At 39.5% G+C, this 27,323-nt stretch overlaps 1 protein-coding gene across 1 annotated transcript in view; it reads left to right on the top strand.

The window, feature by feature from the left end:
* The window catches only part of KDM3A (lysine demethylase 3A), a 51,011-nt gene extending 27,357 nt beyond the window's left edge, over positions 1–23,654 (top strand). Inside the window, exons 11-26 of the mRNA XM_024242499.3 lie at positions 1,327–1,531; positions 5,690–5,904; positions 8,798–8,950; positions 9,090–9,185; positions 9,520–9,647; positions 11,069–11,264; positions 12,841–13,013; positions 13,372–13,608; positions 14,897–15,068; positions 15,856–15,943; positions 16,646–16,776; positions 20,251–20,370; positions 20,453–20,592; positions 21,815–21,991; positions 22,076–22,210; positions 22,973–23,654. Coding sequence (XP_024098267.2) covers positions 1,327–1,531; positions 5,690–5,904; positions 8,798–8,950; positions 9,090–9,185; positions 9,520–9,647; positions 11,069–11,264; positions 12,841–13,013; positions 13,372–13,608; positions 14,897–15,068; positions 15,856–15,943; positions 16,646–16,776; positions 20,251–20,370; positions 20,453–20,592; positions 21,815–21,991; positions 22,076–22,210; positions 22,973–23,053 — 2,447 coding nt within the window. The 3' untranslated portion in view covers positions 23,054–23,654. The remainder of the gene's footprint in view (positions 1–1,326; positions 1,532–5,689; positions 5,905–8,797; positions 8,951–9,089; positions 9,186–9,519; positions 9,648–11,068; positions 11,265–12,840; positions 13,014–13,371; positions 13,609–14,896; positions 15,069–15,855; positions 15,944–16,645; positions 16,777–20,250; positions 20,371–20,452; positions 20,593–21,814; positions 21,992–22,075; positions 22,211–22,972) is intronic.
* Positions 23,655–27,323: the final 3,669 nt, after the last annotated feature.

Raw genomic sequence — 27,323 nt, 5'->3', positions numbered from 1 at the left:
TCCTCAGTAAAGAGCTAGATTTAGACAGTTGAACTTTCTTGTTTCTAGATATTTCCTCATGTGAGCCAGGATAGAACAGATAAGATAACCTTCTTGCCTGTGATCCGTGGAAGCCTGGCTCAACTCAAAGGATGTCTTTCAATATCTGAGTAATTAAAATTACATCCTTGAACTACTAATCTCTTTATTTTCTCTCCTTTCTTACTTTACCTTCTCTTTCGCTATAACTGAGTAGGAGTGTTTAAGGGATCAAGGACTGACAGCATCATGTAGAAATTTACATGTGGTCTAGTCCTGCTTTAAAAGAGAGGTAAGATTAGATCACCTCTAAGGTAATTATTCAAGATGTTTACTTTGTTTAAAACCTTCTTTGGTTTGGGATCTTCCAATTTTCTCCAAGACTGACCTCTCCCACCCTTCTTTCAACTAGTTCCCCAGAAGCTGTTGGTTTTTGACTTTTGTTTGCCTAAAAACCCACTTCCCTCTTCTCAGCTCTCTTGGACCCTAAGAAAAGGTCTTCTCTGTTCTCTATGAAATATTCCTTAAGGCTCTTGACATACAAATGGATTCCTTACTTTATTTTCTCTGACACGGTGATTGCTCTTTCCTGATACATGTCTACCTTGTCTTTAGAAACCATGTTAACATTTCAAATTCTCCAGCCCATTACAAGTTAAAACATAAAATCTGCATTTACTTAGAATGATAATCCTGTCTGTAGTCAGTGCTCTTAATCCTGCATGGACCACATGTGTGAAAGAAGTGGAAGACATGTCAGGAGTCGAGTGACAGGCATTTAGAAGATGCTCTAACTCCATAGACCCAGGGGCTACGTAGGAAAGCGATTTGTTTATTGTTATTTTTAGAATGGTTAGCTTTTGCGTTGTACTTTTAAAAACACACCTTAAACCAGTCTTTTTTGAATTTGGAAAGTGACAGAATGGCCGTCCACTAAGTCAGGCCTCTGCGGAAGTGAACCTCAAGAGAGTTTGAATTAAATATCTGATTTGAAAACGTCCTAAAATGTAGGGTTGTGAATAGAAGTATACATTAACTTTGAATTGTGAGTCTGGCTGTTTAATTTGGGGTTTTATGTTGCCAAGTGGATTCAGCAAATAAGAATTGTTTTATAAAGAAAGTAAAACTTTCCCAGTTATTCTGATAGTTGTCTTCTGTTGAGCCATTTTTAGAAATTACAGTTGAACCAGGAATTGAGAAGGGAGTTCTCTTTAAGGGAATATTGGGTTTTTGAATAGAATTCAGTCACATATGAATGTGATTTTTAAAAATTTGAGGTCCTGTCTCCTTAATCTTTTGTTTTCCTAGCCCCATCCAGGAAGTCGGTTTTGACAGACCCAGCTAAACTCAAAAAGCTGCAACAGAGTGGCGAGGCCTTCGTACAGGATGATTCTTGTGTGAACATCGTGGCACAGTTGCCTAAGTGCCGAGAGTGTCGCTTGGACAGTCTCCGCAAGGATAAGGAGCAACAGAAGGACTCACCTGTGTTTTGCCGCTTCTTTCACTTCAGGAGGTGAGGCATTTTGGGAAAAGTTCAGATAATCTGGGCATACTTCATGCTAGATCATCTGGCATACTTTTGTTACGCTTTTATCAACAGTAAATCTAGAAGTAAAAAGGTGCTAGATGTTGCATTTATAATCTCTAGGTTGGAGAATCTAGATCTTATTGCATGTTACTTTTCATTCTTATTTTTGATTTTTTAAAAAGTAACAGCTTAAAAATATAAACTTCTATTTCAAAAAGTAAGTCATTATAGAAAAATGTTGAAGGTTCTGAAAAACCACTACAAGTAACTACCGTTAACTTTTCAGTGCATTGTATGATCATAAAATGTATACCTAGTTGGTATATTGCACACCCTGTTTTGAATCTTACTTTCCCATTACATAGTAGGAACCTCTTGATCATAACCTTTTTCTTTAAATACTTTTGAATTTCTGTGTAAGAGCACATTGTAGTAATGTTTGATAATTTATTTCACCAATTCTCTTGTTGGTATTAAGATTATTTTGTATTTTTTGTGACTGGAAATAATGCAGAAATGATCTTCTTGTCCATGTCCCTGATTATTTGCTTTGGGAGGATTACTAGAAGTGGCATTTCTGGGTCAGAAGGTGTGTGTGTTTTAAGGCTTTGATACACCTGTTCTGTCAAGTTCTCCTCCAGGAAGGTCGCACCTGTGTCCTTGACCACTGCAGGGTTTGAGCATGCTCCCGTGGTCTCTGTGCCATTGCCAGCAGGGAGAGGCTTATCTTTAAAAAGTCTTTTCCAATTTTATAGGCAAAATTTTCATATATATATATATTTTTTTTTTTTCAAAATCATTTTCTTTAAATTCTTCTGTCCTGAGTGAAGAAAAAAGCAGCCCTTTTTTGTTCATATAGAAATGAACAGTGTTGGTATAGTTGAACTTGAGATATAATTCACTTTCTCAGAAATCTAGGTACTTTCAGGTTGGACTAACTCTAATCATACACAGAAGAGTTGATTTCAATTTCTTCCTATTCTCCTCCTCCCTTTTCGTTTTATCTAAGTTAAAAGATTGCTGATGAGCGAATTAAATGCACAGGGAATTTAGATCATTATATCTGTGCTTGTAACTTTCAGATTCAGGCTTATTTGACGAAGTAAGAGTTTTTTAGGTACTAGTTTGCCCAATTCATCCCTTTGTAAATTGCAAAAGCACATCATAAAGCATGGGGGTAGCATTTAGAGCTGTAATACTGTTAACGTGTGTTAACATATGCATATATTAATATATTCTGAAAAACGCCTGGCCCAGAATAAGCTGTCAGTAGAGGGTAACTCTGTTTCCCTTCCTCTCGAGAATTTTCTTCTTAAACAGTGTATTACAATGCATATTCATTTGTATGTGTATGTATTTTGAAGACACTGAAATGGTTATGCTTTGTACAGGTCTTTGTGTTTCTATTCACTTGATTTCATGTAGTTATGGCTCCTCTGCTATGAAAAGTATAACTAGATTGGATGAGAGAGTGGTTTAAGTTGCAAAGGCATTTTAGGGAAGGGATAATTTTTTTTTCTTTCTTTTGTTCTTTGTAATATGATTAGAGCTTTTTTTTTTTTTTAACCCACTATATTTTTGTAAATCTAGAAGTCATTGACTTTATGACTTAGCTGTTTTTTTCATTTCTGACTTCTTTAAAGGGGAAAGTACCTTTGCCTAATGCTGCATAGTAGAAGCCAGTGTAGTAGAAACTAGAAAAAACTCATATCTTGGTAAAAGAATATCATAATTTAACTTTTTTCCTGATGTTTAGAGTGAAGATTGAGGCTGTCATTAGCCTCCTCATCAAGTTTGTATCTCATTAAATTCTTCTGCAAATAAAATAGGAATAGGGGTAGGGTCTCAGTGGTAAGGCTCAGCTGCTAGGTCCTATTGCCATTACCTCCCACTTTGAAATGCTTTCAAATTTAATTTTTTGTGTTATGACTATCTCTAATTTGGACCGTCTTAAAAAATTAAAAACTTGCATCTCTCATTTGGACTGCTTGAAATAATTTGCATATGTTAGGTAACAGTGTCTTGTCCTTCCAGTTTATTCTACACTCTTTTGGACAAATGGTTTTTCTAAAACACAACTTTGCATGTGTCTCACATGATGACTTTTGATAGCTGCCCAGTGCCTAGCAAAGTCAAGGTCCCCAATGAAATACTGAAGGCTTTCAGCAATTGACCCCAACTTACCTCTGCAAGTTCTTCCTGATTCTTACCTATTTGAATAAACCCTTTAGTCTATTTAGTCTGTTGTCACCCTGTTCACCTCTAGTTTTCTTGCTTTTATATGAAATGCTGTCTCTTGGACATACCTTCTTTACCTAATTGTCTACCTTTTCTTGCCAAAGCAAGCTCAGTTACTCTCTTTACCATGAAGTCCTTGTTATATTGGCCCACAAAACTCATAGTCAGCAGTCAGCACTTCCTCCTCTGCTCTTATAAGAATTAATGACTGTTATGATATCTGTTACAGGCTACTTCCTTGTGTTTTATATCTATTTCTTATGTCTCCTACTAGAAATATTTGTTTGTATGTATGTATGTATGTATGTATTTACTTATTTATGTTTAGAGACAGAATCTTGCTCTGCTGCCCAGGCTGGAGTGCATTGGCACGATCATAGCTCACTGTGTAACCTCAAACTCCTGGGCTCAAGTGATCCTCTCATCTCAGCTTCCCAGGTAGCTAGGACTACAGGCTTGTGCTACCATGCCTGGCTAATTAAAAAAAATTTTTTTTGTAGAGACAAGGTCTTCTTGTGTTCTCTGGGCTGGTCTCAAACTGAATCCGTCTCAGCCTCCCAAAGTGCTGGGATTACAGTGAGCCATTGTGCCTAGCCAGAATACTGTACTTTTAGGCTGCGTATGGTGGTTCATGCTTGTAATCCTAGCACTTCAGGAGACCAAGGTGGGAGGATCGCTTGAGCCCAGGAGTTTGACACCAGCTTGGGCAACAGGGCAAAACCCTGTCTCTACAAAAAATGGAAAAAGAAAATTAGCTGGGCGTGGTGGCACATGCCTGCCTTCCCAGCCACTTGAGAGGCTAAGGTGGGAGGATTGCTGAAGCCTGGGAATGGGGGCTGCAGTGAGCCATAATCGTACCACTGTACTCCAGCCTGGGCATTGGAGTGACAGCCTGTCTCAAAAAGAAAAAAAAAAAATTTTGTGTTTCAAAAATTTAAAACTAATACATAGCTTATGAAAAAAACATTCAAGGGTTATACAGTATTGAAGGCAAATAATGAACAAATGTTCTGCCCTTTGTTCCACTTCTTAGGTTCTGAGGCCCATTTTAATGCTTCCCTCTTTCCAGAAGCTTGGACAGTAACGTGCAGCTGGAATTTATATAGGCACCAAGTACCTCACAGACCAGTGTGGTCATTGCTTCAGTGACTGTCTAGGGGTTACCCTTATTTAGCTGAACTTTTTTCTTGAAGCAGTAGTTGTATTTAAATCTGATCAGGTTATTTATCACCTTCTGTTTGTTAACGACTTACTTCTGTAGTAACTTGTGATTTTCCTTGCTCTTAAGTGCCAAGTCCAGCAAGTTGAAGAACTGTCCCTGGAGGGAGTATGATTATATTGGTTTGAGTACAAAATATACGTCTTTCCCCTTCTCCTCCCTCCTCTTTCCCCTGTCTAGCTTGTCTTTTGGGGAAAAAGTGTTTTTAATCTTCCTACTGACATTGCCAAATAATCATTGGCTGTGATTAGCCATGGAGATTACAGAAAACTAGGAAGGACTTTGTTGATTTAAATAGTAATTACAAGTTGTGGATGGGCACGGTGGCTCATGCCTGTAGTCCCAGCACTTTGGGAGGCTGAGGCAGGCGTATCACCTGAGGTCAGGAGTTCAAGATCAGCCTGGCCAACATAGCGAAACCCCATTTCTACTAAAAATACAAAAATTAGGCGGGAGTGGTGGCAGGCACCTGTAATCCCAGCTACTGGGGAAGCTGAGGCAGGGAGAGTTGCTTGAACCTGGGAGGCGGAGGTTGCAGTGAGCCGAGATGGCACCACTGCACTCCAGCCTGGGTGACAGAGCGAGACTCTGTCTCAAAAAAAAAAAAAAAAAAAAAAGTAATTACAAGTTGTAAATCAGTTGTGTGTGTGTGTACATTATATCTTTTTTTCCCCTGCTTCCCCTAGGTTACAATTCAACAAACATGGTGTGTTGCGGGTAGAAGGCTTCTTAACACCAAACAAGTATGACAGTGAAGCAATTGGCTTGTGGTTACCTTTAACCAGAAATGTCGTGGGGATTGATTTGGACACAGCAAAGTACATCTTGGCCAACATTGGAGACCACTTCTGTCAAATGGTGATTTCTGAAAAGGAAGCCATGTCAACTATTGAGCCACACAGTAAGAGCATCTCTTGGGGGTAGGATTTTTGAGCCCAATTTGATTTTTGTTCCTAAGTGACACCTAAGTCCTAATTGCTTGGGTTTTTTTCACCCAGAAGTTTAGATAACTTTGGTATAATGAGGTTGCATTTTTCCTTTTGCAACAGGTTTGATCAGAGTTAGCCACCTATCTTTGGGGTTTATTTTGGGCCAATTAACAGAGGAGTGGAACTCCTTTTTTGTTAGGAAAGGTGAAGGTGAAGTGATGGTGGAATTTGCATAGCCTTACCAGCAGTGCAGGCACACTAAAAGGGGATGAGGTCTCAGATTGGTTTATTTTAAAACAATGGTTCTTAATCATGAATACGTTTCAAGGAAAATAAGAATGGGAAGGCTGACTCTTAGACCTACTGAGTTAGAGTCTGCAGGGCTGGGTCCCAGACATGAGAATGAGAACAGGTTCAGAATGGAAATGATTGTTAGAGTCAAGGTTTGAAGGGAATACTTGGAGGTTCTAGATGTGCATGTGCTTGTGTCCTCCCCTCTTTGGGAGCACTCTTACACTGATCTGGCAGCCCATTAAGCCACAGGAATCAGGGTAGGTGGCACATTAGAGCCAGACCTCCTTCATGACATCTCAAGCTAGGATGTTTGGAGGATGGTGCAGCGTCTTCCTGTCCATGTCCCTCTGTGGAAATGAGTTATCCAGCCAGAAGTACCATGGGCCATCTGTCTTGTAAGCCTCATATTTTCTTCCATCATTTTATCTTTACCAGTGGTTGAAAGTTAAAAGTGAAGCCTTTCTATTCCTCTGGTATGTCTCTTTTTAGACTTTGCTTAACCAAGTATGTTTGAATACAAGCATCCATGCCAGTCTTAAGAATTTTGATTTATTACCAGCAACTAACTGAACCTAGCTTAAGCACAAAAATAACTTATTGAATATATGCGGATACTGTCTCAGAGTCCAAGGAACAGGACTAAGTCATTCCCAGCTGTAGGAATCCAGAGCTGCCTGGGAGAAAGGGAATTGCGAGTGCCTGGGACAACCAGAGTTATTCTTTAGAATTACTTCATTCTGCTGGGGTAGTGGAGACTCTAAGTCAAGAGTCTTATTATACTTTTCACGCCTGTAGTCTGTTTAAGACAAGCAATATTAGTTTTCCACTTTTAATAGAGATACAAAGTTTCTTTATTAAATATATTTAAGTAAAAGTAGTAGATCGAAAGAAAAATTCCTAAGTAACTGGTCTGGCAGTGGTACATATATGACTGCAATGTGGAAACACTTTTTTGGAACGTATTAGTAGCTTTGCTCCTGAATCAGCAGAGCTGTTTTAAGCAAGTGATGGCTTTTTCTTTGATAAAGATGAGTCATCTAAAAAATGTTTTTTTATATAGAAAAAGACACAGTTATTTTTTACAGCATAATTAAATCTCCTCCTTGAAGATTTAAATGTGATTAACCTTTCCTCCTTGCCTTTTTGATTATCCTGTTGCTCTTTCTTTTCTCTGTGACAAGCTGGTCACATTGGAGAGAGAAACTCACTGTGAGTGATACTGAAATATGCCACCATACCCAGAAGAGTTTACCTCTGATCCTGAGATTAGGGAGCAGAGCTCGACTATTACTACTTTTATTCTGTCCTTTCAGTGACAAATAATCATTAAACGGGTGGCTAAGAGATCTAAGAGTACTTTCTGATAAAACAGTCTAATCCAAGTGTCCAAGATGAAGCTCATAAAATCTCATTTGTAAGATGCCTAAAGCTATATGAATTGTGCGCTGTGCTATTACATTATAATGTAATGGCAGAAGTTCATTCAGCAGTCGGATTGATTTTGTATAAACTAAAGCTTGGTCATTTGGGTTGTGTTCAGTCTGAAGAAGGAATGAGTTAACCCCAAACTGGATTGGGAAAAAGATGTTCTCCATAGAACAGGAGTGCAGCAGCATTGATCCAGTGTTGTTCAGGAGAGAGACAGACTGACTGCCAGGAGTCTCCTAGTCAGGAGACCTTGGGCTTTTCTGTGACCCACAAAAATGTCCTCTCTTTGCTCACACTTCTGAAAGCTTGCTGATACCTGGTTTGGTTCCCTAATTTGGCACTCCTCCATCTGGGGGAAGGGTTCAATGGCCCATCCCGTTTTGGAAGGCCTCTCCCTCCAGTTATTAGGTCTTGGCCACTGGAACAGAAAATGCTGCTTTGTGGAATTCTGGGTCGTGCCTTTATCTGCTGGATGTTTAGTTAGTGTGAGTTAGTCCTGGGTGCCTGCATCATTCCTGGCACTGGCTAAATCGAATTTCTGACTGACTGGTGAAGGAACTGATCTTGGACCATTGTGCCTGCACAAAGTTAATGTGCAACTCCCTCCAGGCCCCCTGAGAACCTTGGAATTTTTAATGGGCAGTCTGAGTGGATGTAGGGTATCTGAATAACCTGATGCTCTGTGCAGATTACTGGGTTTGTGGATCTGAGTAAATTTTTCTTTTTCCTTTGGAGAAAGCCTGGAACATATGCTGCCTTTAAATTCTGAAAGGGACTCATGACTCAGAGGTTAAGAACCACTGTTGTGTGATACCCGTGTCTGAGCTCCAACTTGTGTAACTACTGCTGCAAAGTCTGAATAGGGATTCTGCTTGGAGTTCAGTCTCCTAGAGGGAGGTGAGACTGTGCCTGAATACATACAGTGTGAAGAGGCATGAATCTGAAGTACAAATTCAAGTTACTAGGAGTGCTGAGGGGATCCAGGAGCACTTCATGGGGTGGAGGACAGCATTTGCAATGAAGGCTGAACAAAGTTAATTTGAAGTCTAGTCACAGGGAGGAATGACAATAACCCCTACCTTTCATTTTTGGTTTCAGAAGCCCTCTCCTTCCAAAGACTAAGTGATTTACTGATTTTTGCAGGACAGGTTGCTTGGAAGCGAGCCGTCAAAGGTGTTCGAGAAATGTGTGATGTGTGCGACACCACCATCTTCAACCTGCACTGGGTGTGTCCTCGGTGTGGGTTTGGAGTATGTGTGGACTGCTACCGGATGAAGAGAAAGAATTGCCAACAGGGTGAGAACCGATTTGATTCTCCTCCAGCCCGTCTACACAGTTAAATCAAGTGTTTTGTTGATTTGTGTTTGGTGGGTTTCTTGAAGCATGTGGAGCCAGAGTCTGTAAAGAACAGTTACTACAAATCGGTTATTTGCAGGTGCTGCTTACAAGACTTTCTCTTGGCTAAAATGTGTGAAGAGTCAGATACATGAACCAGAGAACTTAATGCCCACACAGATCATTCCTGGAAAAGGTATTTCATGTGCTGCAGTGATTTTCTTTCCCCTTGTCTTGGTTAACTCATGGGGGCTGGTAGTTTGGTTTTCCTTTATTGCTCGTTAAGTTTATTTTAGTGTGTATTGTAAGTTGTCCAGAAATATATTAAATAATTCCTCCAACACTTTTCGAGTCAAGTTTTGTTTTGTAGTAGAAAAGAAAATGCATTTTTGGGAAGGCCTCTGGAGCAGGATAAAAAGGAGGGAGTGGGAAAAGTAATCCTGTGGGGAATGCCAGCTTCTGCTCTGTAATGTTGAGGTTGAAAGTACCTAATACCCTTGTTCAGATGTTTGCCTCTGCCCTTTCTTTAGCACTCTATGATGTTGGAGACATTGTTCATTCTGTAAGAGCGAAATGGGGAATAAAGGCAAACTGCCCTTGTTCAAACAGGCAATTCAAACTCTTTTCAAAGCCAGCCTCAAAGGAAGACCTAAAACAGGTATTTACTGCTTATGTTAAATTCACCATCCCTTGTAATTGTCATTTGTCTGTTTTTCAAATAACCCAAGGATTTCTATCAGTGCATTTGAAAGGAACCTGGGGATAGCTGTCAGTGGAAAGAGAGAGAGAAAGAATTCGTACAGTTCGTGTGACAGTTCAGAGACCCGTTCTGACTTTTCACATTACTTTCGTAGACTCTACTGTGGCCTCTTTTAGTAGGTTTTACATTTTTGTTTCTTGAAAAAGCAAAAAGTTCTAAATAGTCTACGTAATAAGTAGCTGTCGAATGTGTAAAGGGTTTAAAAAAAATTTTTGTGTATTTTGCAGAATTAAGATAAGCTTTAACATTTTTAAAATTACTAAATATATTTTGCTTATGTTTATGAAGAGTTGAAGGAAATGACGAAATGAACCTTTAGTTGCCCATCACGCTATGTAAAAAATGTTAATTTTCTCAGTCCTCATATGTCTCTCCTCGGTGGCATCCCTCTCCTCCCCACCATCACATGTAGGTCTTGCTGTCCCTTCTCCGCCTCGTTCCATTAATCAGTATGCCGCATTGTGTTTAATAATCAGAAATTTACATTTCTCTAAAGCTGTGGTGTCATAGGCAGGATGGGAGAGCAGAAGACTTGTAATATTTGGAGTCAGAACTGAATTTGAGTTCATTTCCTTCCACTTGCCAGTTGTGTTACTTTGGCTGAAGTGAGCTGATTTCTATGTGCTTCAGCTTCCTCATCAGTAATGTAGAAATAATAAGCAATATTGATGATGAGGCATCACAGAATTACATCACATGTAAAGAGAGGGCCTGGACCACAACAGGAATTTGAATATTCTTTTTCCTCCTCTTATGTATGTATAAACTCGCTCTTGCCAGTTTTTAAAATTATTTTCTTCTACAGCAGTCATCTTAGATTTAATTTATGAGTTCTTTTAAGAGCTCCTCATCACATTTTTAAAGCTAAGTCAAAATAGCATTTTCTCTTTCTCTGCATCCCATTTCCTTCTGAAGTCACAGCTTTACCTTTCCTGCCTGCCTCATTTATTTGTTTTCAACCATGTTTTCTGTGCCTATCCTTGATTCTGGGATGAGTTCATAGGGGAGACAGGCACAAACTGGTCATTTTAAACCAGCATGGTACATAGAGTAATAGGGATATGTACCAGCAGGGGCTGGTAAAAGGGTGCGGGGGGTAATACCTTGCTGTGTTTAAGTTGCTAACATCTCTCCTACCTTGTAGTTATTCTCTATTAGTGCGGGATTACTGCAGCTGTGCGGATACCCAGGGCTAACTATTAGGTGGTTTTGTTCTGGATATTTATCTTACTTGTTGGTCAGCTATTAGGAGAGAAGAAAAGATAAGGAAGCTGTCATTCTTCAGCTTATGTAAAATCGTCCTTTAATGCTTAACACAGACTTCTTTAGCTGGAGAAAAACCGACTCTTGGTGCAGTGCTCCAGCAGAATCCCTCAGTGTTGGAGCCAGCAGCTGTGGGTGGGGAGGCAGCCTCCAAGCCAGCCGGCGGCATGAAGCCTGCCTGTCCAGCCAGCACATCTCCTCTAAACTGGCTGGCCGACCTAACCAGCGGGAATGTCAACAAGGAAAACAAGGGTGAGTGTTTCCTGCTTTCCTGTTTGTTCTTGAGTATTTTAGTCCATTCATGGAAGGACTTGGCAACCTCACTTGCTGAGAGAACAGTGGTTGGAAGTCATGTGGAATGGAAAGTGCTTCTCTGGAGTCATCCTGGAACCTGCCACAAATGAAAGTGTTTTTGAAATGCAGCACCAAAGAGGAGAAATTTTGCTGCATTAAAATGTAGGGACTTCCACCTTCTGGCTGTGTTACAGAAGAGAAGAATGGCAGGCCACTTCTTTCATGCAAAGATCTGGAACAAAATTTTAATGAATCAAATTTGACACTGTAAATGAAGGAATATTTGAATGTTAGACTACATCTGAATTTCTGGAAAAACCTTTATATAGCTTTAGAAATGTGATAAGGAGCTCTTAAAAGAACTCATAAATTAAGTCTAAGATGACTGTTGTAGAAAAAAAATAATTTGAAAAGCTGGCAAGAGCACAGATGGTGAGTTTATACATACCTTAGAAAGAGGAAAAAGAATATTCAAACTCCTGTTGTGGTCCAGGCCCTCTCTTTACACGTGATGTAACTCTGTGATGCCTCATCATCAGTATGGCTCATTATTTCTGTATTACTGATGAGGAAGCTGAAGCACATAGAAACCAGCTCATTTGAGCCGAAGTAAGACAATTAGCAAGTGGCCGGAAAAGAATTCAAGTTTTTCAAGGTTTTTCCAGAAATGAAGATATAGTCTGACATTCAAAAATGTAGAAGAATCATGGGACAAGATGCAGGAAAACATTAAGTAAAATTCAGTACCTGTTAATGATTTACAAAAAACTTCTTAAATTAAGAACATTCTTAATCAAGAGTTGAAACCAAAAAACAAGACTGGAGAGATCATAAATAGTCGTTGAATTTTAAAAAAAATTTGTTTTGAGTTTTTTTGAGACGGAATCTTGCTCTCTCCAGCCGGGCTGGAGTGCAGTGGCACGATCTTGTCTCACTGCAACACTGCACTCTGCCTCCCAGGTTCAAGCCATTGTCCTGCCTCAGCCTCCTGAGTAGCTAGGATTATAGATGCCTGCCACCACGCCCTGCTAACTTTTGTATTTTTAGTAGAAATGGGGTTTTGCCATGTTGGCCAAGCTGGTCTTTGAGGTGTTTGTTTTTGTTTTTTTTTTAAACAGTTTCTATGTTCAAGAACAAGACAAAGGATATCTGTTTTCACTCTTTATTAAGCATTGTACTGGAAGTCCTGGTCAGTGCATTGAGGGAAAAAAAATGTGTAAAGAGAATGCTGCCAATATTTGTAGACAGTACATGCAAAAAATCCAAAAGAATCTACATTTACTAAACATTTGTCAGGGTTGCTAGATACAAAGGTCAATTTACAAAAATCTATTGTACTGGATAGTTACTATTTTTAACATCAGTGAGGAATCCTTGTCTAAGTAAGTCATATCATTCATACTTACTCCCTAAAGTATTTTTTTTGTTTCAGTAAATAGAAAGCAAGTTCTAAAGTAATTCTGCTAGTAGAATACTAATAAGGGATTTGCCTTTCAGAATGTTTTTTCATCTGGATGTTTTGGTTTTATTTTAGAAAAACAACCAACAATGCCAATTTTAAAGAATGAAATCAAATGCCTTCCACCCCTCCCACCTTTAAGCAAATCTAGCACAGTCCTTCATACATTTAACAGCACAATTTTAACACCCGTAAGCAACAACAATTCTGGTTTCCTCCGGAATCTCTTGAATTCTTCTACAGGAAAGGTATGTGTTTGTTTGTTGGTACTCCATGTTGTAAAGTTGAAGACAGAACAGGAAGAGAGTAGAGAATTTGGAACTGAAAGTAGAAAGGAGACTGAATCACATACTTATCTTTGTGGGTTCAGAAGGCTGAGTCACTGGAGGATGGATTTTATGGGACTATAGTTCTGGGCCGGGCCACTTTCTCCTGTTACCTCACTTCTATGAGTTGTCAAGTGGGGACAGGGGACGTACCTCTTTGCCTGGGGGGTCATGGCTTGGAATCTTCTGGATATGTATCTATACTCATCATTATGGGAATGGAGTTTCTTGATGGTAGGGGAATGACATATTTGAGACTTTTGTTCTTTCTCCAATTCAGACAGAAAATGGACTCAAGAATACACCAAAAATCCTTGATGACATCTTTGCCTCATTGGTGCAAAATAAGACTTCTTCTGATTTATCTAAGAGGCCTCAAGGACTAACGATCAAGCCCAGCATTCTGGGCTTTGACACGCCTCACTATTGGCTTTGTGATAATCGCTTGCTGTGCTTGCAAGACCCCAACAATAAGAGCAACTGGAATGTGTTTAGGGAGTGCTGGAAACAAGGGCAGGTAATGTAGGCCTCCCATCCTCCTGCCGTATTCAGAACCCCCTTCTCAGTTCCTTTAGCAGACTTCTGACAACCCCACCCCAGGCTTTTCCCCCTCCTTCACCTCCTGTTTTATTCTTTATTGTTTCGGGTGAATATAATCAGGTCAGGATGTGGCCGTGGGTCTTACTTTTTAAGGCAGATGGTCCTAAGCTGACTTCCAGTCAGGTTTTTGTTGCTTCCTACCAGTCCCCGTTGGGTTTTTGATGAGGGCATCCAGGCTTGGTGAATTCCTATGGTAAACCTCAGCAGAGGAAAGTGAGAGTGTGACTACAGGCTGATGGGATTTGGGAGATAGACAAAATGTGGTACAAAATCATGCACCCCTCTTACCTGAATGAAAAGCCTGTGCTGAAGGCAATTCTAGGTGGGCTAGGGCCGTGTGGTGTCACATAGTCCCCAGGTGCCTGCTTCAAAGGGCAGCGTTGTTGGATCTTAAGTGCCGGTTAATATCTTTAGGATAATTTCTAGGCCTGCTTCTGTGCTTTCTTGTTTTGCTTCTGTTTTCTGGATCTTTGGCTTCTCTGTTTGGCCAGATAGGGTCTTTGCTAAAGGAACACTCTGCTCTTGGACAAGAATTTGGGAGAATTGCCAAACAGAAAGATGTGAGTGTTTAACCAAAAATAAATTTTCAAAAATGTTTTTCTCCATCCAGTGTACTAATAGGATTTGCTCATTTAATCATATATAGACAAGAAACAAAATGATGGGCTGAATACAGTGTATCAGCAGGCTTGCTTTCTTGTTTGTCAATATTTTAATGTTAGACTATTTCACGTAAAGGTTAGAGCTTCTGGGTTGTCTTAGCCAAAAGATTTGGCACCCTCACACAGCCAGTAGTAGTGAGGGGTGTCACAGGCCATATTCCTGCTTGGCAATAACAGGCTCAAGTACATTGGGGTCAGTCACCCTGTTTCACTGGTGACTGGTGTCACTGGACACTCCTTCCAGCGCTTGTCTTCTTCACGGTCCGTCTTGCTGTGAGTAATGAGATCTTACTAGGAAAGGTGATCCTTTCTCCTAGATGCTTACCCATGTAGTTTGAGAGCAAGGGTGTGTAGCAGATGAATGGTGAAGGTTGGAGGTGCTTTGGGAGCTCAGAGAACTAAGCCGAAACTGTCACATCACCCTCTGAGACAGAGCACCAGCTCCATGGAAATATACCAATAGCAGTGTGAAGAGGGACTGCCTGCGGGAGTGGAGACAGAGCTGCCAGAGTTCAGACTAAAGTCTTCCTTCTCTTCATTTAGCCAGTGATGGTGTCTGGAGTGCATCATAAATTGAACTCTGAACTTTGGAAACCTGAATCCTTCAGGAAAGAGTTTGGTGAGCAGGAAGTAGACCTAGTTAATTGTAGGACCAATGAAATCATCACAGGAGCCACAGTAGGAGACTTCTGGGATGGATTCGAAGACGTTCCAAGTATGTATGAAAGATCTTTTAAGGGGGTTGAGGATGCGAAAGGAGGGGACACAGGAATGGCAGGAGTCTGAGACCCATCAGTGGCAGCCGCAGCATTTTCCAGGATTTTGGAGTTTAAAATTAACGTCCCTCCTCCCCTTCCTTGTTACAATGTTTATGCTTTTAAACCCTGAGGCATTATTACCTGTTCTGTTGGTCTTTGTTGTCCCTGGACAGAACATCAGATAGGGTCAGTCTCTCTCTCTGAGCAGAATAAGTAATTTCTGTTGCATGCTGGCCTCAGAAAACTAGGTTTACTAAACACCTGTGACCCTTGATGGTTGATGTGCATTGCTGTTGGTTAGTTGGGATGCTGCTCACTTCTTCTGGAACACTGTAGAGGAGGAGCAGATTGGATCGATGACAGCTGTCGAAACACCACCTACATGCAGTGGGCAAAAGGGAGCAGCAGAATCTCCCAAGAATGAGTAGCAGCTTAATAAGCTTCTAGGAAAGACAAGGCCCTGACACAGATCCATTAGTTGGTGATCTTTATTTTGCTGCACCTTGCTGCCTCCTGGGTACAAATGGATTTCTTTACACTGCAGAAATAAAATGGTGGATAGTTGGTAGGAGGGGAAAATTAAGGAAAAATAATATTTGTATACTAAATTTATCAGGTTATGAAAATTTTGCAGAGATAAATATATTTTATTTGTATTGTTGAGGCATAAAATGCTAATTTGTCATTTATTTTGGTCTGTTTCTGAATTATAAATAGTAACAGTTCATTCTGGTTACCTTTCAGATCGTTTGAAAAATGAAAAAGAACCAATGGTGTTGAAACTTAAGGACTGGCCACCAGGAGAAGATTTTAGAGATATGATGCCTTCCAGGTATGATTATGAAGGTGGGGAGAGATGATTCTGTCCTTGACTTGGTAGGATAAATTCTTTTTTTAGGTAATGAGAAAACAGTTTTCAAGGAAATAACAAAAGTTCTGTAATTATACTGCCGCTGATTTTTCATTTCTAGTCTGTAGTCATTGGAGGCATGTTTATTTTTAGATGAGATGAAGAAGTGATTGGCTTTTAGGCCTGGCTGACTAATGGAACACCACACATTTTCCATAGTAGGCCCTGCTAGAGAAGAGGCTCACTTTTTCTTACAAGGCTGATTTGGAGGCAGTTGTGGAATCTGACCTGTCAGGGTCAGGACAATATAGTCACAGCACTGAGTTAGACAAGAAGACATCTACTGGGTAGATCTATTTTCCTGACTGAGCTTGAAACTTTGAAAAGGCTGTCACAACTAATCAATGATATATCTCTAAGCATAACTTTTTGTCTAGAATTTATTGCTGAGATCTTTTGTCTGAACGGTCGGTTACAGCTGATTTTGACACATTTGTGTGTTGTAGGAGAGAGAGAAGACATCTTTGTAACTACTGTAATTCTAATCTTAAATATTTGATGGCTCTCTCAGTCTGCATGATCACAGATGTATTTGTTCCTTTTGGTGCAGAAGGAACAAAACAGGTTACACAATAATGAATTAGAAAAGCAATCTTACTTTGCAAATTCCTGGTTCTGTTCTAGGTTTGATGATCTGATGGCCAACATTCCACTGCCCGAGTACACCAGGCGAGATGGCAAACTGAACTTGGCCTCTAGGCTGCCAAACTACTTTGTTCGGCCAGATCTGGGTCCCAAGATGTATAATGCTTATGGTAAGGAGGAGATGGCTAACTTTAAAATGGAAATAAAACAATTCAAAATGTTTGGAAAATTGATTTTGTGGGAGGGAGAGGTGGAAAACACCCATAATCCTAATGCGTAATACAGCCACAGCTTTCATTTTTACATATTTCCTTTCGTTCCCTGGCCAATGTTTGTGTATTTCATTTTCATAGTTGCAGTTGTAGGGCATATGCAATTTTGTGTTTTTCCCTTTACTGTACCTAATTTTACATTGTAAAATCTTTACATGTTACTTACTAGTCTTTAGATGACTTTTAATGGCGTGTGATACATCATTGAGAGAATGTACTTTTATTAGTGATTTCTGTGTTCGGACATTTAGGTCAATCTGCTAGCATTCTAGCTGTCTTAACATCTGCTACAATTAAATGCAGTGTTCTGTGTTGGTGAGTAGAAGTTAGTTACTTAGGATTCAAAGTACCCTTTGAATTGGACTTTTATTCTTTTGACATGACTCAATACTAACTGTCTAACAAGGAGGATGCCTGGGATAAAGATTGGTTTCTCCATTTACCAGAGCTTTCTTTCATCATCATTATAACTGAGATCTTTGTCAGTTTTACACATGGCCTTTAATTAGGGCTGGATTCGAGTTGGCCATTTTGAAGGAAGTATGTATTGTTGAATGCAGTTCTAGTTGTTTGAATATTTCAGTGAATTTTATTTACTCATTTTTACTATTTGGCCCCTACTTTTCCAGTCCTCTTGGAAATTTACTTATTTCTTCCTCCCATAATTACTTCCATGTTGTTTTCCATTTCTAGCCTTAGACCTGTGGGTGTCCTTCTCAAAAAGGACAAGGTCTGTTGTTGTCTTTGCTATGTTCTCCAAAGACTGTTGGGGGAGAGAAGGGAAAGAGGGGCAAGGACTCCAGCCCCACAATTCTGTTACGGTTGAGTCAGCTCAGGGAACCACCAGGAGTGTAGTTGGGGACTGTTGTGACAGGGGAGTGTTTTTGTGTGCAAGCTCCCAGCAGTCTCCATGCCCAAGATAGTTCTGCCAGGGTAGGGGTACCAGAGAAATGGTGTGTGGGTGAGAAGACCCAGTGGGCACAAGGCCTCTTGCCTGTTCCTCACATCTCAGGTCTCAGTTGGTGAGTCCTCCATGTGCTGTGGGTCTGCAGTGTGCTCTCTCGAGGTCCTGTCCCTCGAGCCCCTCAGAGACTGATTAAAGCAGCTGCATGGTTGGGATCTTGGGCAAACTTAAGTATATAAGAGCATTTTTCCAATAAATTGTATAGTTTATCCATGCTTTATAGAAATCCTGAAGCTTTAAAGGTGGGTATGTGAGAAATTTTCAAAAGAATTGTTTGCATGGTTTAACTAGCTTGGCAGCAGGTCTTTCCCCCTAGACACTAATAGATGGCAGTGTTACTCTATAAAAGCTTTTCCTATGACAAAATGGTTCCCATCCAGAAGCAAGCATTCAGGGGATGAAAATAATGATGTGTTCATTTTCAAACACCTTCTATCTTATTGTAAACATCATTAGAGTGGTCTTTTCAAAGGTTGCGTGATTGAGCTGTGACTCTTCAATGAGAGTAAGTGCAAAGGCTCTTTGGAGAGATCATATAATCCAGCCTCTTTTCAGTTCTTGCAACACCCCCCATTTTGCAAATGAGGACCAGGACTTGAGGACAGTAGAAGGGACATTGACTTGTTCAGGATCTCCAAGGGGCAGCTAGTGGCAGGTCTGAAACTAGTACTTAGATCTCCTAATTTCCAAGCTAGAGCCCATTTCCCTACTCTTCCCCCACTCTTAACTCCCCATCACCCAACAGCCCCTACTATTTCAGCTGTTTTCCCCCTTAAAAGTCCATGGTGTTTTGTTTCAGGATGTTTTGTTGTCTAGCACTCCTTTCCCTTTGACCATTATGTTTTTACAATTTTGGTTTCATCTGAGTTTACCATGGTTTAGAGTCTGGTTTTATCAATGTACAGTTACCCATGACTGGGATCCGATGGACTTTGGGCCAGTGGCTGGGCAGCAGTTATTTCCTTGCTCGTTTTGCACTGTGGCAATGGCCGGATCAGCAGGCAGCCAGTCCTGCTGAGGCTTTGCCTCCTAGTCTCCTTTCCTTACTTTTCTTCCCAGCTCCATCCTCTTCCTATTGCCCTTAGTCTAACCACCATCTTCAAGTTTGTGTTTATCATTTGCTTATATTTATAATGTTAACATATATATTTGTATTCCTGCACAATATTCTTTCAGTTTTTAGCCTGCTTTTGAACTTCATATAAATAGAATCAGATTTTTTATATTCATCCATGCTGTCATATAATAATATATCATCCATGTGTTCATTCATTTTATTTCTATTACATTAATTGCTTTTTTCTGAAATTTTGCTTTTTACTATGGAACTATTTTTCAAATACACTGAAAACTTGAGAGTCTGGTAGTGACTCCATATAACTCATCACCCAGTTATATAACAGCTTTTAACTTTTTGCCATAATTGTTTCATTGTCTTCTCTGTTTATATTTTTTCATCATCCTCTCATCTATCCTATGATTTCACCCTAATACCAAATGCTTTACCTACTCCTAGGACTGATATTTCAGCAAGCTGGAAAGAAAGTACAACAGGGCTCTGGGGGCCCTGGTCCCAAGCTGGAGTGAAGAAATGTGCCCTCTCAAAAGTATAGACCCTCTAAAACCAAAGCCCCAGGCAAGCCAGAGATAAAGCCTTCCTCCAAAACAGTATTATGGGGCGTTTTCAGAGGCTGGCAGGTTAGAAAACAGCCGCTGCTTGCTCACTACAAGCTGTGCTTCTCCCTACTGCCTAGTCTAAGAAGCAGAGTCCTGGTGTTAGAATGGGTTGCCCAAGGTGACTGCAGGGTAAGCTTCAGGATGATTGTTGAGCAAGGTGAGCCTTCTCCTGTGAGCAAGGAATTAGCCACAGACTATGAACACTGCGGGGGACCTGTCGTTCTGGCTCACTCCTCACCCCTCCTCTTTTACAGTTGAGAGAACCAAGGAATGCGTTGGGCAGTGTTCCTTGTTATACTCATGATAGCCATTTGACATTCCAGGTTTATGTGTGTGTGTGTGGGTGGGGGCTTTCCCTTGGACTCCCCATCTCGAGTGGTCCTGGGGCTTTGTCTCTTGCCCCAGAACTCCTAGGCTGTGGCAACAATCAAAGCCTGAGCTCACTTGATCTAGCAGATGTCCTTTTGGCAAATCCCAGCTTCGGAAGCCTGCTTTACCACTTCCATTTCCTGCTGTACCACTTCCATTTCCTGCTGTTTTTGGCTTCTGAGTATTCCTTCTTTTCTTGCTAGCACATTGATTGGTTAAAGAATTTTTTTGCAATAATTTGATCCAGAATTTTTATTCTCAGCAGAAGAGTCAATCAGGGACCTACCATCCCCCAGGTAGGTAGTGGAAAGACTGGCAGCCTTTGTTGTCTTTCATAAACTTAAGGCACTTTGTTTTTGCAGGATTAATCACTCCTGAAGATCGGAAATATGGAACAACAAATCTTCACTTAGATGTATCTGATGCAGCTAATGTCATGGTCTATGTGGGAATTCCCAAAGGACAGTGTGAGCAAGAAGAAGGTAGGGTGCTGAGCATAAAAGGAGAGCTTACTCTTTGAGCCAGGGCCTGTGGTCTGATATTTGCTTTCTCTTCTTGCTCTAGAAGTCCTTAAGACCATCCAAGATGGAGATTCTGACGAACTCACAATAAAGCGATTTATTGAAGGAAAAGAGAAGCCAGGAGCACTGTGGCACATATATGCTGCAAAGGACACGGAGAAGATAAGGGAATTTCTTAAAAAGGTGTGCTTCTTATGGCATGTGTGAACAGAGGCATAGAGAATAGCAATATTATGTTACTACATGTGGTGAACTGACTGGCTTGGCTAGGGGAATTGTCACAACCTGAAAAGTTAAGTCTGTACCTGTCAGATTGAATAGGCTGAAGGTGGTTGCTAAGGAACAAGGATTCTAAATGATTAGGGTTACACTTCTAAAAAAAGCAGGCCTTGTCTTTTATGTCTGTGTTTTGTGTTAGAGTGCATTTAGAGATTTTTGTTCCCTGCTTTCAAGTTAGAAGTTAGTTCATCTGATCATCTCCCAGCATATATTTGTTTTTATTGCCTTGAGAATCTGAGCACTTCAGACGTTCGTGTATCCTTGGCCCTGAGTGACCATGTTCTGAGTGAGTTACTAAGTTTGGTTTTGTCCACTGTCCTGTAGCAAGTGGCCCTACTTGTTATTAGCAAGGGATGCAGGGATTTGGAAGATTCTAGGTTTCCCCTGTAGTTGGCAGGTTTTTTTTTTTGGCAAGGGCTATGTGTGGAAATTCTAGGCAACTAGAAAGGTGAGTCGTGTTCAGTTTTAAACTTGTTTGGCACTGAGGCTGCCGGTTGCAACTCAGGTGTCTTTGGCTGATATTCTTTAGTCATTCATGAGTCTTGAATATGAACATTCCTAACCTGTTAGCTGGCCCCAAGTATGTCTTTAACAAGCATTTGTTTGAATCAGAGTGTTTCTGGCTAAGGATCATTTGGCTCTTCCAGAAAACCAGCTTGGTCACCATATTGTTCTTTTGATATTGTCACTCTGAGTCTCTGCTTTACCAGTTACTGGATCAAGGATAAACAAGTCTAATCTGCAGCTGTCTTTGGGACTGTTTCGTAAGTCAGATTAAGTAAAGACAGGTTTCTAATAACTTTAAAACAAGTTCATTTATAAGGAGCCTGAGCCTACTTATGTTTAAAAATCTAGACTAAAATATTGTTTAAATACAGTATTTACAAACTTATGCAGAGCCTGTCAGTCATGGTTTATGGGAACTGACATCACATTTTCTTCGTCATTCTTCTGTTGGTTCATTCAGCTGAAGTCTTTGATACTACTAGTCTTTTTCTGCCAATGGGGGCACTTAAGTTGAAGAAGGCCTGACATTTATGAACTGTCAACACTGTTTAGAGGAAAACAATGGCTTATTGGGCCTTAGCATGTTACCGAGTTGCATAATATTTTGAATGTATTCTAGGTATCAGAAGAGCAAGGTCAAGAAAACCCAGCAGACCATGATCCTATTCATGATCAAAGCTGGTATTTAGACCGATCATTAAGAAAGCGTCTTCATCAAGAGTATGGAGTTCAAGGCTGGGCTATTGTACAGTTTCTTGGGGATGTGGTGTTTATCCCGGCAGGAGCTCCACATCAGGCAAGGATCATTACTTTTTCTTTAATCTCTTTATATTATGAACTTTTGGGTTTGTTAACTGATATATCACTTGGTGTTTTTCAGGTTCATAACTTATATAGCTGTATCAAAGTGGCTGAAGATTTTGTTTCTCCAGAGCATGTTAAACACTGCTTCTGGCTTACTCAGGAATTCCGATATCTGTCACAGACTCATACCAATCATGAAGATAAATTACAGGTAAAAATAGCACCAATTCCTAGCATTCTCTGGCTATGGCTTCATGGCCCATGCTTTACCTTATAAAGAGAGTCAGTGAACTTGGCCATATCGTACTTAGTACGCAGTGAGTCTATGAACTTGCTTTATATCTAGTACTACTATCTATCTACTTAAGTGAGGGAGGAACAAGAGGAAATCTCACCTTGGTTTGATTTGATATTGTTTAGAATCTGTAAGGGACTGTCCCCACAGAGAAAGGCCTTAGTACTGAAAATGAATAGATGTGACTTCTGATCTTGGCCCAGCTGCCTGTCGGAGTCTTGAACACAGTGCTTAACCTTCAGTGCTGCAGTGTTCTCATCACTCTTAGGTAGAGCAGAACTGAATCTCTGAGACTGAAAGAGGTCTGAGGGGGTGGTATTTTCAAAAGGATTTCAGTAATGAATTATGTAACATAATTTCATGTTTGGAAAATTAGGGAAAAATAATAAAAGCTGTACCTTGGAACTCGCCTCTCCCTGTACTCACTGTGAGTAGGTCTACGTGGTATCAAAACCTCTAAAAGGGGGAAAATGAGTTCTTGAAATCATGGGTTTAAAATGTATATGAAATACTGGTCTGAAGGAGCCCAGGGACCTTTTGCAATGTTGACATTTCATATGAATATTGAATTTTAAATTCTGAGAGAAGGTAATAAAATTGGTTAGGAGGAAGTTTATTCTTAGTGACAGTTTTTAGATTTAAATGTAAAATGGCCATATTTTCTCCTATTATTTTTAGGTGAAGAATGTTATCTACCATGCAGTGAAAGATGCAGTTGCTATGCTGAAAGCCAGTGAATCCAGTTTTGGCAAACCTTAATCTCCCTGCACATTGGAAATGAATTACAGGCAGCTGTTCAAACTCTTCAGGCAGGATTCCTGTGGACTTTGAGATTCATGTTACCTCATCTTCTTTTTTAAACTGTACCCAACTTGTGAGGGTACTCTGTCTAATGTATATTTCTAGTGTTTACAGACAGTAAATGTGTATATGTAGTAACTATTTACAGAACATGCATCCTTAAACTGTGACTTCTCACCTAGTGCAGAACTTTTACCAGGCTGTAAAAGCAAAACCTCATATCAGCTCTGGAACAATACCTGCAGTTATTCTTCAGCTGTTTGGACAACTTAGATTGGATTTATAACTATTAGGAATCACTGCACAGTTTATTTGGGTTGTATTTTTTTTGTGTCTGAGTCCCCTCCCTCATCCCTTAGGGTCCAGAAGAGCAATGGAGGAAGTGACAGCTAATGTTGCAGTTCTTATTGTATGGCATAGGACTGGCATTATATAGCAGAAATCAACTACTGTACAATTTCTTGGGGTTAACCATCTTTAGTTAAATGGAATTTTAATTTAAATGAAGCTTTGCTAATTTTAAGTGTTAAGCATTTTGCATTAAAATATTCATATAATATTTTGGCTCAGTTTATTGGCATTATCCTTTCATTGTAATTTCAACACAACTTTCTTCAAATGCAGGTGTAATGGATTGCTCCAAGAACTCTTCTTAAAAGCAAAGAAAGAAATTAGATGCTATAGTGATTTTCTTAGTGATTATTACAAAGCTAACATGGAAATTTCTGCTCAGCCACGTAGAAACCCTGTCACACTTTGTCAAGGAAACACCACCAATTAATTAAATTTAGAAACAGGAATTAATTAGCCAAGAAACCAAATAGTGCCAGGTTAAATGGTTCTAAAAAGGTAAGTAATGAAACACTTCGTTTTATGGCCCTTCATAATGTAAGTTTATGAAGGAAAATGAAATTACAAGTTCTAGGACAGTACTACCTAAAATATTCATCTCTGTGAAGGAAAAAAATTCACAGAAGCGCCTGTCTTTAGCCCACTGATTCTCCTAGGCCACTCTTTCATTTAATTTCTTTAAAAAAAGGAATTAAACACTGAAATCAGTACATAGACAAAGCCTAGAACCTGAGTTTTAACTTGTGAGCTGAGTAGGAGGCCAGAGGATCAGTATTAAATTTAAGAACCCATTGCCAAATCTAAGGTCAAAGATGTGCTCTAATGCTTTCTTCCAGGAGTTTTAAAATTTTAGCCCTTAAATTAAGTCTTTGACCTATTTTGAGTTAATTATTAAATAAGGTGTAAAGATTCAACTTCATTTTTTTGAATATGGATATCCAGTTTTCCCAGCAACATTTGTCAAACACTGTTCTTTCCCCCATTGAATGGTCCTGGCATTCTAGTTAAAAATCAATTGATCATAGATGGGAAAGCATATTACTAGGCTCTCATATTCCATTGGTCTGTGTATCTGTCTTTATGCCAATACTGCACTGTTTTGATTTCTGCTACTTTGTAGTAAGTTTTAAAATCAACAACTGTGAGTTCTCCAACTTTGGTCTTCTTTTTCATGATTGTTTTAATCAGGGTCACTGGAAATTCCATATGAATTTTGGGATAGGTTTTTCTATTTCTGCAAAAAAACACCATCTGGGTATTAATAGAGATTGCATTGAACCTGTATGTTCCTTTGGGTGTCATCTTAACAATTTACTTCTTGCAATCCATGAGCATGGGATGTTGTGTTTCCATTTATTGGTGTCTTCTTCAATTTCTTTAAGCAATGTTTTGTAGTTTTCAGTTGCATGAGTTTTGTACCTTCGTGGTTAAATTTATTCCTAGGTATTTTATTCTTTTTTTGCTATGATAAATGAAATGATTTTTCTTTTTGTATTGCTAGCATTTATAAATGCAACTGATTTTTGGTGTTGGTTTGTAGTTTGCAACTATAGATATAAAATCATGCCATCCGTGAACAGGGATAATTTTACTTACTCCTGTATATAATCTGGATACCTTTCTTTTTCTTGCCTAATTGCTCTGGCTAGAATTTTCAGTTCCATGTTGAATAAAAGTAGTGAAAGTGGGCATCCTTGTCTTGTTCCTCACCTTTAGGGGAAAGCTTTCAGAGTGATTTAGCTGTGTATTTTTCATCTATGGCCTTTATGCTGTTAAGGAAGTTCTCTTCTATTTCTTAAGTTTTTGTTGTTTTCTTTTTTTATCCTGAAAGGGTGTTGGATTTTGTCATATGTTTTTTTCCTGCAACAGTAGAAATCACGTGGTTTTTCCTCCATTCTTCATTTTATTAATGTGGCATATACACTGAATAATTTTCATATGATGAACCACCTTTGTATTCCTAAGATAAATCTCACTTGGTTGTGGTGTATAGTCCACTTAATAGGTTACTGGACTTGGTTTTCTAGTATTTGGAGGATGTCTGCATCTGTAACCATAAGGGTTTGTTGTAGTTTTTCTTGTGGTATCTTTGTTTGAAACTGGTATCAGGATATTGCTGATATATTGAGATACAATTGTTTATAGCATTCTCTTAAAATCCTTTTTATTTGTGTAAAGTGGGTGGTGGTTTCTCCTATTTCATATCTGATTTTAGTAACTTCTGCCCTCATCCTGTTAATTTTGTTGGTATTTTTATAGAACTGTCTTTTGATTTTGTTGATTTTCTGTACTATTTTTCTGTTTCCAATTTCATTTATATCTGCTCTAATCTTTGTCTGTCCTTCAGCTAGTCCTGGGGTTTAGTTTGTTCCTCTTTTTTTCTGGTTCCTTAAAGTGTACAGTTAGGTTATTGCTATGGTCTGAATGTTGTTGACTCTCAAAATTCATATATTGGAATCTAATATCCAATGTAATAGTATTAAGAGGTGGAGCCTTTGGAAAGTAAGTTACGAGGGCTTCACCTTCATGAGTGGGATTAGGGCCCTTATCAAAGAGGCTCAAGCAAGTTCCCCTAACCTTTCGGGAATGTGAAAACACAGCCAGAGGGCACCATCCAGGAAACAGAGAGCAAGCCCTTACCAGACACCAAATCTGCTGCTGCCCAAATCTTGTGCTTTCCAGCCTCTGGAAAATCTGTGGTACTGTGAGCAATAAATTTGTTTTTTTTTTTTTTGGTAAATTACCCAGTCTAAAGTATATTGTTATAGGAGTCTGAATGGACTATGACAATTATTGATACGAAATCTTTCTTCTCATTTAATATAGGTATTTATAGCCATAAATTTCCCTCTGAGCATTATTTTTGCTGCATCCCCTATGTTTTGGCATGTTGTGTTTTCATTTATCTCAGGTTTTTTTTTTTTTTTTTTTTTTGAGACAGAGTCTTGTTCTGTCACCAGGCTGGAGTGGAGTGGTGCGATCTCGGCTCACTGCAACCTCTGCCTCCTGGGTTCAAACGATTCTCCTCCCTCAGCCTCCCAAGTAGCTGGCACTACAGGTACGTGCCACCATGCCCAGCTAATTTTTGTATTTTTGGTAGAGACAGGTTTTCACCATGTTGGCCAGGGTGGTCTCAATCTCTTGACCTTGTGATACGCCCACCTCAGCCTCCCAAAGTGCTGGGATTACAGGCATGAGCGATGTCTCAGGTATTTTCAAATTTCCCTGTGATTTCTTCCTTGACCCTTTGGTTGTTTAAGATTGTGTTAATTTCCACATATTTGTGAATTTTTTAGTTTTCCTCTGTTACTGATTTCTAATTTTATTCCATCCTGGCTGGCAAAGATACTTTGTATAATTTCAGTCTTTTTAAATTTCTTGAGACTTGTTTTGTGTCCATATGGTTTATGCTGGAGAATGTCCCACTTGCATTTGAGAACAATGTATATATTGCTGTTGTTGGGTGGGTCATTCTGTATGTCTGTTGGGTCTATTTGGTATATAATGTCATCCAAGCCCTTTGTTTCTTTATTAATGTTCTGCTTGGTTGTCATGTTCGTTATTGAAAGTGGGATATTGAAGTCTCCAGCTATTACTGTAGAACTATTTCTGTCTTCAATTGTGGCAATTTTTGCTTCATGTCTTTTGGAAGTTCTGTTGTTAGGTGCATATATGTTTATAATTGCATATATGTTTATAATTATCATATCTTCTTAATGGATTGGTCCTTTTATCAACATATAATGTCCTTCTTTGGTGTCTTGAAATCTTAAACTGAAATCTGTTTTGTCTGACAATTATATAGATAACCCCAGCTTTCTCGTGGTTACCATTTCTATGGGCTCTTTTCCATCCTTTTACTTTTAACCTTTTTTTC

The sequence above is a fragment of the Pongo abelii genome, chromosome 12 (assembly GCF_028885655.2).
Source record: "Pongo abelii isolate AG06213 chromosome 12, NHGRI_mPonAbe1-v2.0_pri, whole genome shotgun sequence".
NCBI classification, from domain to species: domain Eukaryota; kingdom Metazoa; phylum Chordata; class Mammalia; order Primates; family Hominidae; genus Pongo; species Pongo abelii.
The sequence above is the reverse complement of the archived record's forward strand: the minus strand, read 5'-3'. Positions and strand labels throughout refer to the sequence as shown.